General features: G+C 51.8%; 3 protein-coding genes across 3 annotated transcripts; all 3 read left to right on the top strand.

Moving 5' to 3' along the window:
- The first annotated feature begins 535 nt into the window (after positions 1-535).
- Positions 536-7,073, top strand: LOC4336042 (ABC transporter B family member 19). Its single transcript, XM_015778043.3, has 10 exons — positions 536-1,026; positions 1,143-1,197; positions 1,285-1,460; positions 1,552-1,752; positions 2,181-2,440; positions 2,539-2,855; positions 2,941-3,164; positions 3,344-4,169; positions 4,244-4,485; positions 5,659-7,073. The coding sequence occupies exons 1-10, from the start codon at positions 757-759 to the stop codon at positions 6,865-6,867; spliced, it is 3,780 nt and encodes a 1,259-aa protein (XP_015633529.1). The 5' UTR covers positions 536-756; the 3' UTR covers positions 6,868-7,073.
- Positions 7,074-9,307: 2,234 nt separating this feature from the next.
- Positions 9,308-11,445, top strand: LOC4336041 (pectinesterase/pectinesterase inhibitor). The gene has a single exon (XM_015779672.2). It carries the CDS (start codon positions 9,410-9,412, stop codon positions 11,114-11,116), a length of 1,707 nt encoding a protein of 568 aa, XP_015635158.1. The 5' UTR covers positions 9,308-9,409; the 3' UTR covers positions 11,117-11,445.
- Positions 11,446-11,736: 291 nt separating this feature from the next.
- LOC4336040 (uncharacterized) lies at positions 11,737-13,292 on the top strand. The gene is made up of 3 exons (XM_015779816.3): positions 11,737-11,935; positions 12,777-12,839; positions 12,976-13,292. The coding sequence occupies exons 1-3, from the start codon at positions 11,828-11,830 to the stop codon at positions 13,117-13,119; spliced, it is 315 nt and encodes a 104-aa protein (XP_015635302.1). The 5' UTR covers positions 11,737-11,827; the 3' UTR covers positions 13,120-13,292.
- Positions 13,293-16,171: the final 2,879 nt, after the last annotated feature.

The following is a 16,171-nucleotide window of genomic DNA, read 5'->3' as shown; positions in this document are numbered from 1 at the left end:
AAGCCAGTCCAATATGCAATTAACTATTTTTTTTTTCAACCCAAGTCCAGTAGTAGTATACTGCAATCGAAAGGGGAGAAAAGTAAAATCGATCGCAAAACCCGTGTCACGGTGTCATGTACATTCACGGAATACGCTGGCGTGTAGTCGTACACGTACCATTACCATACATGGCTGCTAGACCCTACACACGTACTGTACGTCCAGCGGTTGTACTGTACGTTGCGCTCGTCTCACTCGCGCGTAACGTATACGATCAGGAGTTCTGACATGCGAGCCCCACCGTCCAGTGGCAGCCACAAATACAAAAACCTTCGCAGCCCTCCCGTGCGGCGTACGGTCACCGAAAATCACCGCACTGAAAACTGCATCGGACCCCTGCTTAGCCGTGCGGCCCGTGCGGCGTCAATGGCGTGGCGCACGGCGTAGCCTAGGCTCACATCCGGTGACCTGATCCTCTCCGTCTCCAACTCCTATGCTTCCCTCTCCCCGAGAAATGCAGTTTGGTTAAGCACACCCAACCAAAATAATCCGCAGTTGCGCTGCTTGCGTTGCGCACACTGGAATAGCCGCTCTCTCAGTATAAGACGAGGAGGGAGCAGCCGGAGCGCGAGAGGGAGAGAAGCGGCGGCTTGGGAGAGGCTGCGTTTGGGTGAGCTGAGAGATCCAATGCCAAGGCCGTGAGGTGATCCTGTGGCTCGGGAGAGGGGGAGAGGAAGAGAGAGCGAGAGAGAGAGGTGAGCGTGCGTGGCGGCGATGGCGGATGAGTCAGGGAGCTGCGGCGGCGGCGGCGGTGGCGGAGGGGGATGCGAGGCGGTGAAGAAGAGGGTGGACCAGAGCGTGGCGTTCCATGAGCTGTTCGGGTTCGCGGACCCGCTCGACTGGCTGCTCATGGCGGCCGGGAGCGCCGGGGCGGTGGTGCACGGCGCCGCCATGCCGGTGTTCTTCCTCCTCTTCGGCGAGCTCATCAATGGCTTCGGCAAGAACCAGCACAGCCTCCGCCGGATGACCGACGAGGTGTCCAAGGCACGTATCCTGCGTCCCATGTCCCGCTGCTTGATAGCTCTCGTCTTTCCTCCTGTGCCATTCCGTGCTCTCGCCATTGACGCTTAATCCCGTGGCCTTTTGTTTGCTCGTTCCAGTACTCGCTCTACTTCGTCTACCTGGGCCTCGTGGTGTGCGCCTCGTCTTACCTTGGTGGGTTTCCCCTGCTGCTCGCGCGTTCTTGCCGGTGATGTCGTTAATGTGGCCGGCCTCACTCACCGCGTGTGTCCTTGTGTGCAGAGATCGCTTGCTGGATGTACACCGGGGAGCGCCAGGTGGGCGCGCTGCGGCGGCGATACCTGGAGGCCGTGCTGCGGCAGGACGTGGGGTTCTTCGACACCGACGCGCGCACCGGCGACGTCGTCTTCAGCGTCTCCACGGACACCCTCCTTGTCCAGGACGCCATCGGCGAGAAGGTGACCAGCTTCTTAAACTCGTCGCTCTCTTGGGCTCCGGCCACCTCCCGGGCGTGGCCAATGACCTGATTGGGACGGTTCGTCGGTGCAGGTCGGCAACTTCATCCACTACCTATCGACGTTCCTGGCGGGTCTCGTCGTCGGGTTCGTCTCCGCCTGGCGGCTCGCGCTGCTCAGCATCGCCGTCATCCCGGGCATCGCCTTCGCCGGCGGGCTGTACGCCTACACGCTCACCGGCCTCACGTCCAAGAGCCGGGACTCCTACGCCAACGCCGGAATCATAGCCGAGCAGGTAGCATCACTCTCATCCTACTGTTTCTGGATACCCATTTTCATTCAGGGAAACCAAGATGCCTCACAAGGCGTGGGGAAGAGGAGCAGTGGGCTCTAGCGGTCTAGCCCCGTAGCCCGTGCCGGTCAAAGTGTAGCACATGCTATCAAAATGATGCCATTTTGTATTCCTTTTAGCTTCTTATTAGATCCAATCAACCTTTTGGATAAGATGATTTCTTGTTTGATGTCGTTTTGCCCTTTTCTTGATGAGTGATTAACATGGTACCTCCTCAAGAACAGGAAAAATAGAGGTTTCTTGATAGATAGGTCTCGTTACCCATGTACTTTTTTCAATGTCAACCATAAATGTAGGATAAAATGATATCTTTCTCCTTTATTGTGCAAATATGCGAGTAATTTTGATGATCAAGTGTGACTGTTGAACAGGCGATTGCCCAAGTCAGGACAGTGTATTCCTATGTGGGGGAGTCCAAGGCCCTCAACTCGTACTCGGAGGCGATTCAGAACACATTGAAGCTGGGGTACAAAGCAGGGATGGCCAAGGGTCTTGGCATTGGCTGCACTTACGGTATCGCCTGCATGTCCTGGGCGCTGGTGTTCTGGTACGCAGGAGTGTTCATCCGGAATGGCCAGACCGATGGTGGAAAGGCATTCACCGCGATTTTCTCTGCAATTGTCGGCGGCCTGTGAGTACTGAACTTTCATTTTCTGTACAATTCTGTACCTTTAATGTTTCCGATAAAAATATATGATTGATATGTGTATGTGGATCTGATGATTTCAGGAGTTTGGGACAATCGTTCTCGAATCTAGGCGCTTTCAGTAAAGGAAAGATTGCCGGATACAAGCTGTTGGAGGTGATAAGGCAGAGGCCGACAATTGTTCAGGACCCAGCAGATGGAAGGTGCCTGGATGAAGTCCATGGCAACATAGAGTTTAAGGAAGTGGCCTTTAGTTATCCGTCCCGTCCGGATGTCATGATATTCCGTGACTTTTCCCTCTTCTTTCCTGCCGGTAAAACTGCAGCTGTTGTTGGAGGTAGTGGGTCTGGAAAGAGTACAGTTGTGGCTCTGATTGAAAGATTTTACGATCCTAATCAGGGTAAGCAGATGAAATCCACACGGCACACCTGATGTTGATTGTTATCCCAACCATTTGGTTAATTGCTGATTGCTATTTTTTGCAGGTCAAGTTTTGCTGGACAATGTGGACATCAAGACACTACAATTGAAGTGGCTGAGAGATCAGATTGGTTTGGTGAATCAAGAACCTGCACTCTTTGCTACCACCATTCTTGAAAATATTCTTTACGGCAAGCCTGATGCCACAATGGCTGAGGTTGAGGCTGCGGCTACATCTGCCAATGCCCATAGCTTCATTGCTCTTCTTCCTAATGGCTATAACACTCAGGTGGGTTCTTTGTCTGTTGGTATGCCAATGATATTTGTACTACTTAAAGACCGATATTTTGGTTAGCAGTACAATTTTCTTCTGGTTTGGCTAACTATTGCATTACTATATTGATCTTGCAACTTTGCATATACAAATTTGCTCCATCCAATGATTAATCCACTATATTTATAACACAGGTCGGGGAGAGAGGACTTCAACTCTCTGGCGGTCAGAAGCAACGTATTGCCATTGCTCGTGCAATGCTAAAGAACCCGAAGATCCTTCTCTTAGATGAGGCGACTAGTGCACTTGATGCTGGTTCGGAGAATATTGTTCAAGAAGCCCTTGACCGCCTGATGGTCGGTAGGACAACTGTCGTGGTCGCGCATAGGCTGTCAACTATACGGTGCGTTGACATGATTGCTGTGATCCAGCAAGGGCAGGTTGTTGAGACCGGTACCCATGACGAGCTCCTTGCGAAAGGAAGCTCAGGAGCTTATGCTGCTCTCATTAGATTCCAGGAGATGGCCAGAAACCGTGACTTCCGTGGCCCATCCACCCGCAAGTCCCGGTCATCCCGCTTGAGCAATTCGCTGTCCACTCGGTCATTGAGCCTTAGGTCGGGGAGCTTGAGGAACTTGAGCTACTCATACAGCACTGGTGCAGATGGCCGTATTGAAATGGTTTCCAATGCCGACAATGACCGGAAGTACCCAGCACCTAAGGGTTATTTTTTCAAACTCCTTAAGCTAAATGCACCCGAGTGGCCCTATACCATACTGGGAGCCATCGGGTCCATCCTATCTGGCTTCATCGGCCCTACATTTGCTATTGTGATGAGCAACATGATTGAAGTGTTCTATTTCCGGGACCCGAATGCAATGGAGAGGAAGACTAGGGAGTATGTGTTTATCTACATTGGAACTGGGTTATATGCGGTTGTCGCGTACCTCGTTCAACATTACTTCTTCAGCATCATGGGCGAAAATCTGACCACCAGGGTGCGGAGGATGATGCTTGCTGGTATGAATCGATAGGTTGCTCTTAAACTGTTCAAATTTCACCAGTTGCATTGTTTGATCAGAGACTATTTTCAGCTATCTTGAGGAATGATGTGGGGTGGTTTGATCAAGAGGAGAACAATTCAAGCCTCGTGGCGGCACGCCTTTCCACAGACGCAGCCGATGTGAAGTCGGCCATAGCGGAACGGATATCAGTCATCCTGCAGAACATGACCTCACTTCTCGTGTCCTTCGTTGTGGGCTTCATCATCGAATGGCGGGTGGCCGTCCTCATTCTTGTCACCTTCCCTCTCCTTGTCCTTGCCAACTTTGCCCAGGTAAAACAACTCTCAACTCACAATATTTTCGTTAACATGGAGGTGTCATTCTATTATGTGCCTTTTACGTTCTAACCTGGATTAGACAACGTGCTAGGAATCTTTGGTGGAATAGGAGAATTACCCTTTCACATTAAACCGAATAGTACTTTGCACGACGAACTCACTGAGCTCACTGCACCGTTGCGACGCCGTTTTCGGCGCAGACAACCGTTTGCTGCTCAATTACTCCCTCCGGAGATAGGATGCCAGATTAAATCCATCAGCATTGCTATGGTAGGATCCGTGGCCCATGCCACTGCCACTGCTTCTGCCGCCGCAGCTGCCATAAATTACTGTGCGCGGCATGTGCAACCCTGCCAAGATGCTCCTTGGCCTCCTCTCTGCAAAGGCAAAGCGGCCGTGCTAATCATAGAACTCGGCGTTAACAACGGCAAGTAAAGCTCCAGGACGTGCGCTATTTATCGCAACAGATGCTTGCTTCCTCCGTTCCTCTGATGCCTAATGGCTTTCGTGTTTCTGAGACTGGGAGGAAGCAAAGCAATAGCATGGCCAACTGCCCCAATCTGTCGTCTTTCTTTCCTGCTGCTCATTAGCTGCCCCCAGTGGTAGGGTTGTTTTTGGTTTCTTGCCGCTCGTCCCCCTGGTGGTCCCGTTGTTCGCGACACTGTCTGCATTGCACGGCCGCCTTGTGCACGGGAATCTGGGGCTTCGCAATCCGCAGTGCCGCACATGGCGATCTTGCAGTTGCAGGGCAGGCAGGCAGTGTCGTGTTGCCGTGGTCGCATGGCGTGGCGTACGTTCCGCGAGGACAGTGTCGCCCCAGAATGCCATGCCAAGCCATATATTTTTTGATCGTGTTCCAGCTGCATTGCAGAGCCCCTCATGATTCCTTGCGTGCAATGATGTCCCTCTGGCGATTCGTAAAGGATTGCGTGGTGCATGAACGAACCCCATTCTCTCTGTCACTTGGCCATGGGCTGCAAGCCTGCAAGGTCTTCCGAAAACTGTAACTGCCATCACTGGCGACTTTAACTCGTTGCAATAGGTCACGTGTATTTACGCTTTGCACTGTGAAATGATGGGTACGTGAGGTAGGAGTCTGTCTCTCTGTGCATGACGAACGAGACTGGCCGATACTGTGATGACTGATGACTGCTTGTGTGGTTGCAGCAACTGTCCATGAAGGGCTTCGCCGGCGACACGGCCAAGGCGCACGCCAAGACGAGCATGATCGCCGGGGAGGGCGTCAGCAACATCCGCACCGTGGCTGCGTTCAACGCGCAGGACAAGGTCCTGTCCCTCTTCTGCACCGAGCTGCGCGTCCCGCAGATGCACAGCCTCCGCCGGAGCCAGATCTCCGGCGCGCTCTTCGGCCTGTCGCAGCTGTCGCTGTACGCCTCCGAGGCGCTCATCCTCTGGTACGGCGCGCACCTCGTCCGACACCACGTGTCCACCTTCTCCAAGGTCATCAAGGTCTTCGTCGTGCTCGTCATCACGGCGAACACCGTCGCCGAGACCGTCAGCCTCGCTCCGGAGATCGTGCGTGGCGGCGAGTCCATCCGGTCCGTCTTTGCCATCCTCAACTACAGGACGCGCATTGACCCGGATGAACCGGAAACCGAGCCCGTCGAGTCCGTCCGTGGCGACATCGACTTCCGGCACGTCGACTTCGCCTACCCGTCGCGCCCTGACGTCATGGTCTTCAAGGATTTCAGCCTCAGGATCCGAGCTGGGCAGAGTCAGGCGCTCGTTGGAGCGAGCGGGTCAGGGAAGAGCACCGTCATCGCTCTCATCGAGCGTTTCTACGACCCTCTCGCCGGGAAGGTCATGATCGACGGCAAGGACATCCGGCGGCTGAACGTGAGGTCGCTGCGTCTCAAGATCGGCCTGGTGCAGCAGGAGCCCGTGCTGTTCGCCACCAGCATCTTTGAGAACATCGCCTACGGCAAGGACGGCGCGACGGAGGAGGAGGTGATCGAGGCCGCCAAGGTGGCCAACATGCACGGCTTCGTCAGCGCGCTCCCGGAGGGCTACAAGACCCCCGTCGGCGAGCGCGGGGTGCAGCTCTCGGGCGGGCAGAAGCAGCGGATCGCCATCGCGCGCGCCGTGCTCAAGGACCCCGCCGTGCTCCTCCTCGACGAGGCGACGAGCGCGCTGGACGCGGAGTCCGAGTGCGTGCTGCAGGAGGCGCTCGAGCGGATCATGAAGGGCCGGACCGCGGTGCTGGTGGCGCACCGGCTGTCGACCATCCGCGGCGTCGACTCGATCGCCGTGGTGCAGGACGGGCGCGTCGTCGAGCAGGGCAGCCACGGCGAGCTCGTGTCGCGGCCCGACGGCGCCTACTCGCGGCTGCTGCAGCTGCAGCTACACCACGGCTGATCGTATCAGTTCAGGGCCTAGGTTCCGGGTGTACAGAAGTGGGCGAGGCCAGTAATCGTCATGGTGCTGTGCGGGTGGTCAGATGATGTGCTTGGGTACAACTGTTTTCTTCTTCCTGTAACCGATCAGGATTATGCCGGATGTGTTTTGGCACTAATGGCGGCTCTGGCAATTTTAGATGTTCACAAGAATCCCGGTTTTTTTCCCATGTTTGATTTCCTCGCCACTACAAACTGACGAGAATTGGCAACAACGCTTTGCGTCGATCCGTCCACGGATCAGAGACGAACTACACTAGATGAAGCTAAAACATGAAATCAAGAAGGATAAGCTTCACCTCCAAATACGGGGCAGTTGAGGAGGAGCGGCACCGAGGCCTCGCGCCCTCGCCGATGATTGGGACCCTGTCAGATCTGCGGCCACCGGTCGCCGGCTCGCCGCCGCCATCTCTCTCTGATCTCCAATTGAGCAAGGCAAGTTCAAGGCTTCGAGAGGCTGTGGGCCCGCGGCCGAGGATGAGGACGTGAGGTGATACCTGGGCCTTCATAGATAGTACAGCCCATATGATGTGGCCTGCACCTGTAATTCCATGACTAGACAATCCTGGGCAAAATCTTTTAAAAAGGGAATAAGTCCACATTGACTCCCTTAAAAGTGACCCGAATCTAATACATGACCCTCAACCGCAAAACTGAATAGGACGACTCACCGAACTATTGAAACCAATGCAATTTAACTCCCTATGAAGGGTCGTTTTGACCAATATATACACACTTGACACCCGCCCAGAGACCACTCCTTCACAAGAACATTGGATTTTCACAAGGGTGTTGTACCAAGATCTTGGGACGTCAATTTATATTCCTATTTAGTTGATTTCCATCGTTGCATTGCCCTGGTATAAATGATGCATATTATATCCTAGTTGATTGTAGTGTATCATATATAAATACACAACGCACCCAGCATAACATAATTATTGGTGATTAGTACTCCCTCCATTCCAAAATATAAGGCACAACCACCTTAGACCCAAAGACCAAGAAATAATTATTATCACCTCTTTGTTTGAATAATCCCAACTAATACTATACATGCACCCAATAGAATTAAGCATCTTGATTTAAAAATTAATAATCTAGGTGAGAGAATTTGCTATTAATTGTCATGCATACATGCACGCTTTATATTATGAAACACCTTTAAAAAGTAGTTGCGCCCTATATTTTGAAACGGAGGGAGTAAATGCATTGTATATTTATAAGTAATAATTTTACATATTATTTATTAATGGCATTTAACTTCCTTAAATTGGCCTTATTGTTTTGATGTTTCCTTTATACTATTTTCCATTGTCTTCCCACCTTCCTGTTTACCAATAAATAATTCTTGTATGTTGATTTACTAAAAAAGCTATAGGAAGTTGTGAATTTTAAATTATGAATCATATATGCTATATGCTCAAAATGATTATCTAAAGAGACCGCACTTATTTACTATGAATATTCACATTTGACAACTCACATACTTTTTAAAGAAATCCATCCAAATGATTAAGTAGCTTAACAAAATAGAGGATTAGAAGGGGAACGATTTTCACTATTACGTGAGAAGAGAACGGAAGAGGAGAGAAGAGTTTGGATCTGAGAGAATTGAGGAAAAATGAACCTATCTTGCTTTGCCCATCTGAAAATTCAGGACTTGAGGACAACTACGGTGGGCACCAGCACTGGTGCGGCGACACGATGGAGGAAGGCGCGAGCTGCTGGTGGAGTTGGCGGTGGATTAGAGCAGCAGTGGTGGTAGATGACAACGATGGCATTGGTGGCGACGGCGGATTTGGGCAAGCGATAGCACCGGTGGTGGAAGTGGATGACGATGGCTGATGGATTTGGGCGAGAAATAGATAGCGATGGTGCTGATGGTGAATCTAACCGAGCGATGGAGATATCGTTAGCTGGGGATTAATTGACGTGCATGTTTAGGAGTAGTGACCTTCTCCTTTTTTACTGCCCTATGTTTGGATGGGATACTAAATGGTCACCTTTCTTGAGTATACAAAAGTTACCTCTTCATCTTCTCTAAGGTAACCTCTTTACTTTTTTAGAGAATTCAGGGGCCAGCTAATATACTTGATTTTCTTCCCTCGTAGAGCATTCACGGGATATAGTACACTGTATCTCCTTGGACACGTGGCAGTTTTTGGAGAGGGCTTTGCCTAATTTCTAGGACGCCACGCGACCCAACAGGATGCAAGATCTTAGTCCCTGAATTAGGTCTTTAAGATTTCCTTGTTAGAAAAGAGCCTGACAATGGTCAATTGCAAAACAAAGATAACAATGCATTGACCAGGCCAAAGACCAGAAATAGACACTGCTCTTCTGTACGTCAAATGATAACCACAGAACACGATAGACCACAACAACGGTCAAACCATCCACGCCCGTACGTGCGTAGCCAAACTGCATGCACGGCCATTCTCGAGTCGACCACCCTATAAATTGAGCGTCCCTGCGGTTCCACTCCAACCTTGCGGGCCAAGATGGCGCAGAAGTTTCTCCTCGGGGGCGTGGGCGCGATCCTCGTCGTCGCGGTCGTCGTCGGCGTGGTCGCCACCGTCACCCGCTCCGGCAACAAGGCCGGGGACAACTTCACCGTCCCGGGGGAGGCCAACCTCGCCACCTCCGGCAAGTCCGTCGAGTCCCTGTGCGCGCCCACGCTGTACAAGGAGTCGTGCGAGAAGACGCTCACCACGGCCACCAGTGGCACCGAGAACCCCAAGGAGGTGTTCTCTACCGTCGCCAAGTCGGCGCTCGAGTCGATCAAGTCGGCGGTGGAGAAGTCGAAGGCGATCGGCGAAGCCAAGACGAGCGACAGCATGACGGAGAGCGCGCGCGAGGACTGCAAGGCCCTCCTGGAGGACTCCGTGGACGACCTCAGGGGCATGGTCGAGATGGCCGGCGGCGACGTCAAGGTGCTGTTCAGCCGCTCCGACGACCTCGAGCACTGGCTCACCGGCGTCATGACATTCATGGACACCTGCGCCGACGGGTTCGCCGACGAGAAGCTCAAGGCCGACATGCACAGTGTGCTGCGCAACGCCAGCGAGCTCAGCAGCAACGCGCTCGCCATCACCAACACCCTCGGCGCCATCTTCAAGAAGCTCGACCTCGACATGTTCAAGGGTGAGAATCCCATTCACCGGAGCCTCATCGCGGAGCAGGAAACGGTGGGCGGCTTCCCGTCGTGGATGAAGGCGCCCGACAGGAAGCTGCTCGCCTCCGGCGACCGCAACCGGCCGCAGCCCAACGCGGTGGTGGCCCAGGACGGCAGCGGCCAGTTCAAGACCATCCAGGAGGCCGTGAACAGCATGCCCAAGGGCCACCAGGGCCGGTACGTCATCTACGTGAAGGCCGGCCTGTACGACGAGATCGTCATGGTCCCCAAGGACAAGGTGAACATCTTCATGTACGGCGACGGGCCCAAGCGCAGCCGCGTCACCGGCCGCAAGAGCTTCGCCGACGGCATCACCACCATGAAGACCGCCACCTTCTCCGTCGAGGCGGCCGGGTTCATCTGCAAGAACATGGGGTTCCACAACACCGCCGGCGCGGAGCGGCACCAGGCGGTGGCGCTGCGCATCAACGGCGACCTCGGGGCCTTCTACAACTGCCGGTTCGACGCGTTCCAGGACACCCTGTACGTGCACGCCCGGCGCCAGTTCTTCCGCAACTGCGTCATCTCCGGCACCATCGACTTCATCTTCGGCAACTCCGCCGCCGTCTTCCAGAACTGCCTCATCATCACCCGCCGCCCCATGGACAACCAGCAGAACTCGGTGACGGCGCACGGCCGCACCGACCCCAACATGAAGTCCGGCCTCGTCATCCAGAACTGCCGCCTCGTGCCCGACCAGAAGCTCTTCCCGGACAGGTTCAAGATCCCCTCCTACCTCGGCCGCCCATGGAAGGAGTACTCCCGCCTCGTCATCATGGAGAGCACCATCGCCGACTTCATCAAGCCGGAGGGCTACATGCCATGGAACGGCGAATTCGCGCTCAACACGCTCTACTACGCCGAGTTCAACAACCGCGGCCCCGGCGCCGGCACCAGCAAGCGCGTCAACTGGAAGGGGTTCCGCGTCATCGGCCAGAAGGAGGCCGAGCAGTTCACCGCCGGGCCGTTCGTCGACGGCGGGACCTGGCTCAAGTTCACCGGCACGCCGCACTTCCTCGGCTTCAAGGTCTAAAGACCCTAGCCCCCTACATGGCGTGAAGGGTGGGATCGATGCATGGACGTGTGCATGGGAGATTTGCACGAGAGGATCCGAGGTGACATTCATGCATGCGTACGTTCGTGTGTGTACCAAATATGTGTGATGGCTGAGACGTGCAGGACACCTGATCAGGGTGGGCGTGCTGCATGCGCTGGGGGGCAGGGCTAACATTTGTGCTTTTAACTCTTTCCGGTTTCTTTTTTCTCGAACAGATTTTCTTGGAGAATTTCTTCTGTATAAGTATATGTTGCAAAACGATTGTTGTACAATGGCTTGGTTGGAAAAGCGCTGTTCAAATGTCCCGTTTGTTGCTGGCAATCTTCACCCATCCGTTCATCAGAAACAGTCAAAACTCAAAACAAGCTTCCAAAGCAGGCTAGCTAGCAGTTAGCATTTACACCTCACCCAAGTGGCTAAGTATCATGTGCTCTGGCATTCAACTATCCTCTAATGCGTGACGACGCCCTGGATGCAAGAAAATTACAAACGGCTATGAACACCAGTAGAAATTTCGGCCAACTCACACGACAAGTGTCACACTTCCCAGGATGCATCATCTCCTTGCACCGTCTTGCATCCTCCTACAAAAGGAGGGGCCTCCACCTCAGTGTCCCTCACCGTGTGCTCAGTGTTCATCTTCTCCAAAACTTCAATCAGGTTGTCCCTCTGATCTCCTGAAGAAGAATGGATTCAATCCAGAGGCAGGACTCCTTTGATGACTTGATTAACCTCGCCGACGATGTGGTTGTGGAGGCGCCTACTCTCTCCAGCGAGGAGATGGACCGTGCAAGGGTATATCTATGCTCTGTTTTAGTATGTACTACCTGTAATTTGTAGTTTTTGTGCCGTGCTTCTAGGTTCAGATTTAGCATCTACATATGGTTTGTGTTTGTTCCACCATGTCGATTTCGCGCCTTTTTTCAAACAAGTTTTCGCGCCTTTTCTTTGTTTGAACCCTTTTTTTTTAAAAAAAAAATGAGGCACAATCATTTTGCGTTTTTGTGCTCGTTCAGTTTCTAGTGCGATAGCACATAGCGTATATTTTTTTTCTACTCAAGTTAGATTAGTTGAAGTAATGTTCTTTCACTTTGGAACGGATGATTTTTCCATACTGACGCTGGAATTGAACTGTTCATATGAGAATCCTATAATATTATTGTGTGATTCCTATGCTCGAAAGGGAAACTAATATGTATAATAGTAGTGTTCTTAACCATTATATAGTTCCAATCAATAGGTACTTCAATTTTACACAACATATATGGCAACATAGCAAATCTGAATAAAGGATACAGTAAGCAGATGCCACAAACAACTCAAAGTTACATGGGCCCCAAATTTTATCACAATCTAAATATGGTGTGGGATTTCCAAGTTGGTACTTTGTGATCAATAATAGAGGGATTTTGCCATCCTTGAAGAGATACCAAAAGATACTCCACTTAAGATTGAAAATAAGCTGGACCAAATTAACTGAAAAGAAGTGAATCATATACGAGGATACTTTCCACATTGAGCTTTAGGCCTTGTTCTCCTAGTAGTTTTTTCTTTACCGCGTTTTCAGCAGCAGTATTGATTGCTTGGTATCTTCTGAAGTGCACTTACCACAGTTTGACCCCCCCATCCACTGCAGAGGGAGGCTCTGGAGATACTGAGAAACAACTCCCCTGAAGAGGCTTTCAGGATTTTCACCCAGGTAATAAGCTGTAATCACTCCTACACATCCGTTACTTGCAGATTCCAGGGAGCACTGTCGGCACAGAAATTCTCTCGTAACATATCATAGCAGCACAGCTTCTGACTGCTACCTATCTGATGTTGCACTGTACCAGGGTTTAATAGGGCAGGTGGTTCAGAGCCCTGTGGTGGGCAATGCTACTACTCCTCCTACTACCAATCAGGCCGTGACCGTGAGCGTCCCTCCCAAGGCCGGCGACGGCGAGCCCAAGACCGCACCCCGTCCTCCGAACAACTGACCGAGATCGACTCGCGGCCGGTCGGGTCGAGAAGCCTACCTGCTCCTGCGGTGCGTGCGCCGTCCAGCTCCTCTACCCGCTCTGTGCCTGAGAATAATCGTGTCTAGTGTGCTGAACACCAGCCGTTTCCTTTAGAGAAGTTAAACCATGTTTGCTTGTTTTGGCCGCCCGTATTCCGGTCTCGTGTTCGTCGTGCCTCTCATCTGCCTCCTGCGTATGTGCGGTCACGGAGATAGGTGTACGTTGCGACATTGCTTCGTGCGTTGTGCGGAGAGTTCACGCGCGGTGCGGCGCGGCGGACGGACCACGTACGCGTGCAACGCCTGCGCCTAGGCGTCCGGACGTGAGCGGCGCAGCGGCGGTAGCGGAGGAAGGCCTCGGCGCCCGCTTGGCTCGTCGCGTGACGCGCGTTTTTCTTTTCTTTCTTCGGCTTCGGTTTTCCGTTCGCCGGTTGCCGATCAACCGCGCGCTGCCAAATTCGTGACGAGGCTGGGTCTGTTGCCGCCTTGTCCCTGTCTGAGTGACGGCCTCTTCATCGACAATTTTGGCCGATCGACCGAAGTCTGGGAGGTTGAGAAGGTAAGAGCAGTCATCACAATTGTTCTCACGTTTTTAAGTCCACATAAACTTTTGTACGGAATTTCTCCACTTCATTTACCGATCTCCTAGAATTTTCTCGGAATTCTAGCGTCGTTTTGATCGTGAAACGGATGGGATCAAGGAATAGTGCGGCATACCCCCGGAACGGTACTGCCGCTAGCGTGCCGCATCCCCTCATCCGTCGTGATTTGGGAAGAATTCGGGGTTACATGGGCCGGTTAATGGCCCAATAACGTACAGACATTGGGAGAGGAGCCGCGCGAGAAGGCTATTGCGCGGTCAGTCGCGCGCCCCCCTTTCCCCACGCGCGGACTGGACACGTGTCGCGCGCGGAGAGAGGGCGGCGGACGCGCCAGGCGGCAGAGCGAGTTTTCCGTTTTTTTTCGTGTTTTTCGTTTCTGTTCGGTTTGCTTTTTTTTTTTTTAGTTTTTACGGTACTGTTCAGTTTGGTTTTCCTTTTTTTTCGTTTTCTCTTCTGTTTTCTTTCGGTTTTTTTTAAAGATGTATGAATACAAAGTTTGTATTTGTATGTATATCAAGCTAGTTTATATTCGTATGTATGTAAAGTTTGTATACGCGTATACAAAGATTATATACGCGTATGCAAACTTTGTATACGTGTTGTAATTTCTTTTTTATATATTTTTTAATACATATATATATATAAAGTTTGTATACATCGTATACAAAGTTTATATATATCCTACATAAACTTTGTATATATTGTATATAAACTTTGTATATGTGTAATATTTTTTATGCATTAAAAATATATTCCAAAATATATACATACACGTATATACATATGTATATACATGTGTATATGTAATATATACATAAGTATAGTATTAGTAGGTACATATAAGAGACTAGAGGGGGGACGACTGAACCGCGCGCCCCGCGCGGTCAAAGTTATAGTTGGGCTTGGGCCGGTGGTATCAACGAGTCGATCCCCTCACCTCGATCGTGTCGCCCGCCGCTTGATCGATCGCGCGGTGCAAGAGCGTTTTTTATGCTCCTCTGTGACGACGACGGGCGCAGCGCGGTAGCGTCATGCACGCCTACGCAGCTAGTACGCTTTTGTCCTGGCCCTCCCTGCGCGCGTGCGTGGTCATGGAGTTAGATAGATGTAGTATATCACAGTATATGTCACTTTTTTTTTTCCATGTCACTATGGCGCAGCCCGCAATGTGGAGGTGTCCATACTCCATCGTCCTTGCTTGGCCGTTTGCCGGTGCCACCACCGCGCGCAGCCAAACTTTCTGATGTGAGGTATTGGTTGCCGCGTTGTCCTCTGTCTCTACACGGACACAATGTACAAGCAGAGTCGAGTCGACTGTGCGATTACACAGACAAACGGACTGCGTGTTCGATCTAGCCATCGTACTAACAAAAAGTTATAACTTGTGTTTTTTTGTTCCAAAAAAAAAGTTACATTTTCGTCATGATTTCTATCATAATTTTTTTTCGTAGTGCTTAGAATAGTTTCCCGATGTGGGATACTGCAGCACACCCTGAAACGGTAATGCCGTTGATGTGCTGAGGCTTTTGTTCGCAAAAGATTTCTCGTTTTTATTTTTCACATATACCAGGCCTAAAATTTAGGTTAATTGGATCCATACCATTATAAATGTGATAAATCAGAAAAATGTCACTACCTTTCATGAAATCGGGTAGATGCCATTGTAATTTTTTAAAATTACAACCATGCCACAACTTCACGATTTCCGTCCTCCCTGTCACATTTTTCGTCGTCTCCATCTTCATCTTCTTGTCGTCTTCGTCTCGACAGACAAACCAGCGCCGGAGGAGGAGGGCACGGCGGCGGATGGGGAAGGGGTGGGGCAGGACAGGAGGAGAGCTCCTCGGCGAGGATGGCGGAGAGCGAGACGTGCATTCCACCGCTCATCGGTGCGGGGGTGTTCTTGTCGTCTTCGTCTCAACGGACAAACTGGCGGCGAGCGACGAGAGGACAGGGAGAAGGCGAGGCGGCGCTGGCGAGCGGTGAAAGGATGGGGAGAAGGTGAGGCGGCCATGGCATCTTCTTCCGCCATCGTCGATGAGCTCTTCCACCAGATCTGCGCCCCTCCACGACCATGCTCGCCGGCGACGGCCACACCTGCTCCCGTGCCCCTCCACAACCTCCCTGCGACCATCCTCGCCGACAGCCGCCTCGTCCTCTCGCCGCTCGCCAACGCCTCCTCGTCCTCGCCGCTCGCCCTCTCCCCGTCCTCTCGTCTCCTCGCGCTTGTCGGCGCCGCCTCGCCTTCTCCCCGTGCCAACATGAGAGAGGAGGACGAAAATAGTGATGGGAGTGGCATGGTTCTAATTTTAAAAGTTTTCATTGACACCCAGCTAATAACGCGAATAGTAGTTTTATTTTTCTGATTTGTCACATTTGCAATGGCATGTATCCAATTAATCCTAAAAATTATGCACGTAATTCATTCAC

Source organism: Oryza sativa, chromosome 4 (genome assembly GCF_034140825.1).
Source record: "Oryza sativa Japonica Group chromosome 4, ASM3414082v1".
NCBI classification, from domain to species: Eukaryota; Viridiplantae; Streptophyta; class Magnoliopsida; order Poales; family Poaceae; genus Oryza; species Oryza sativa.
The sequence above is the reverse complement of the archived record's forward strand: the minus strand, read 5'-3'. Positions and strand labels throughout refer to the sequence as shown.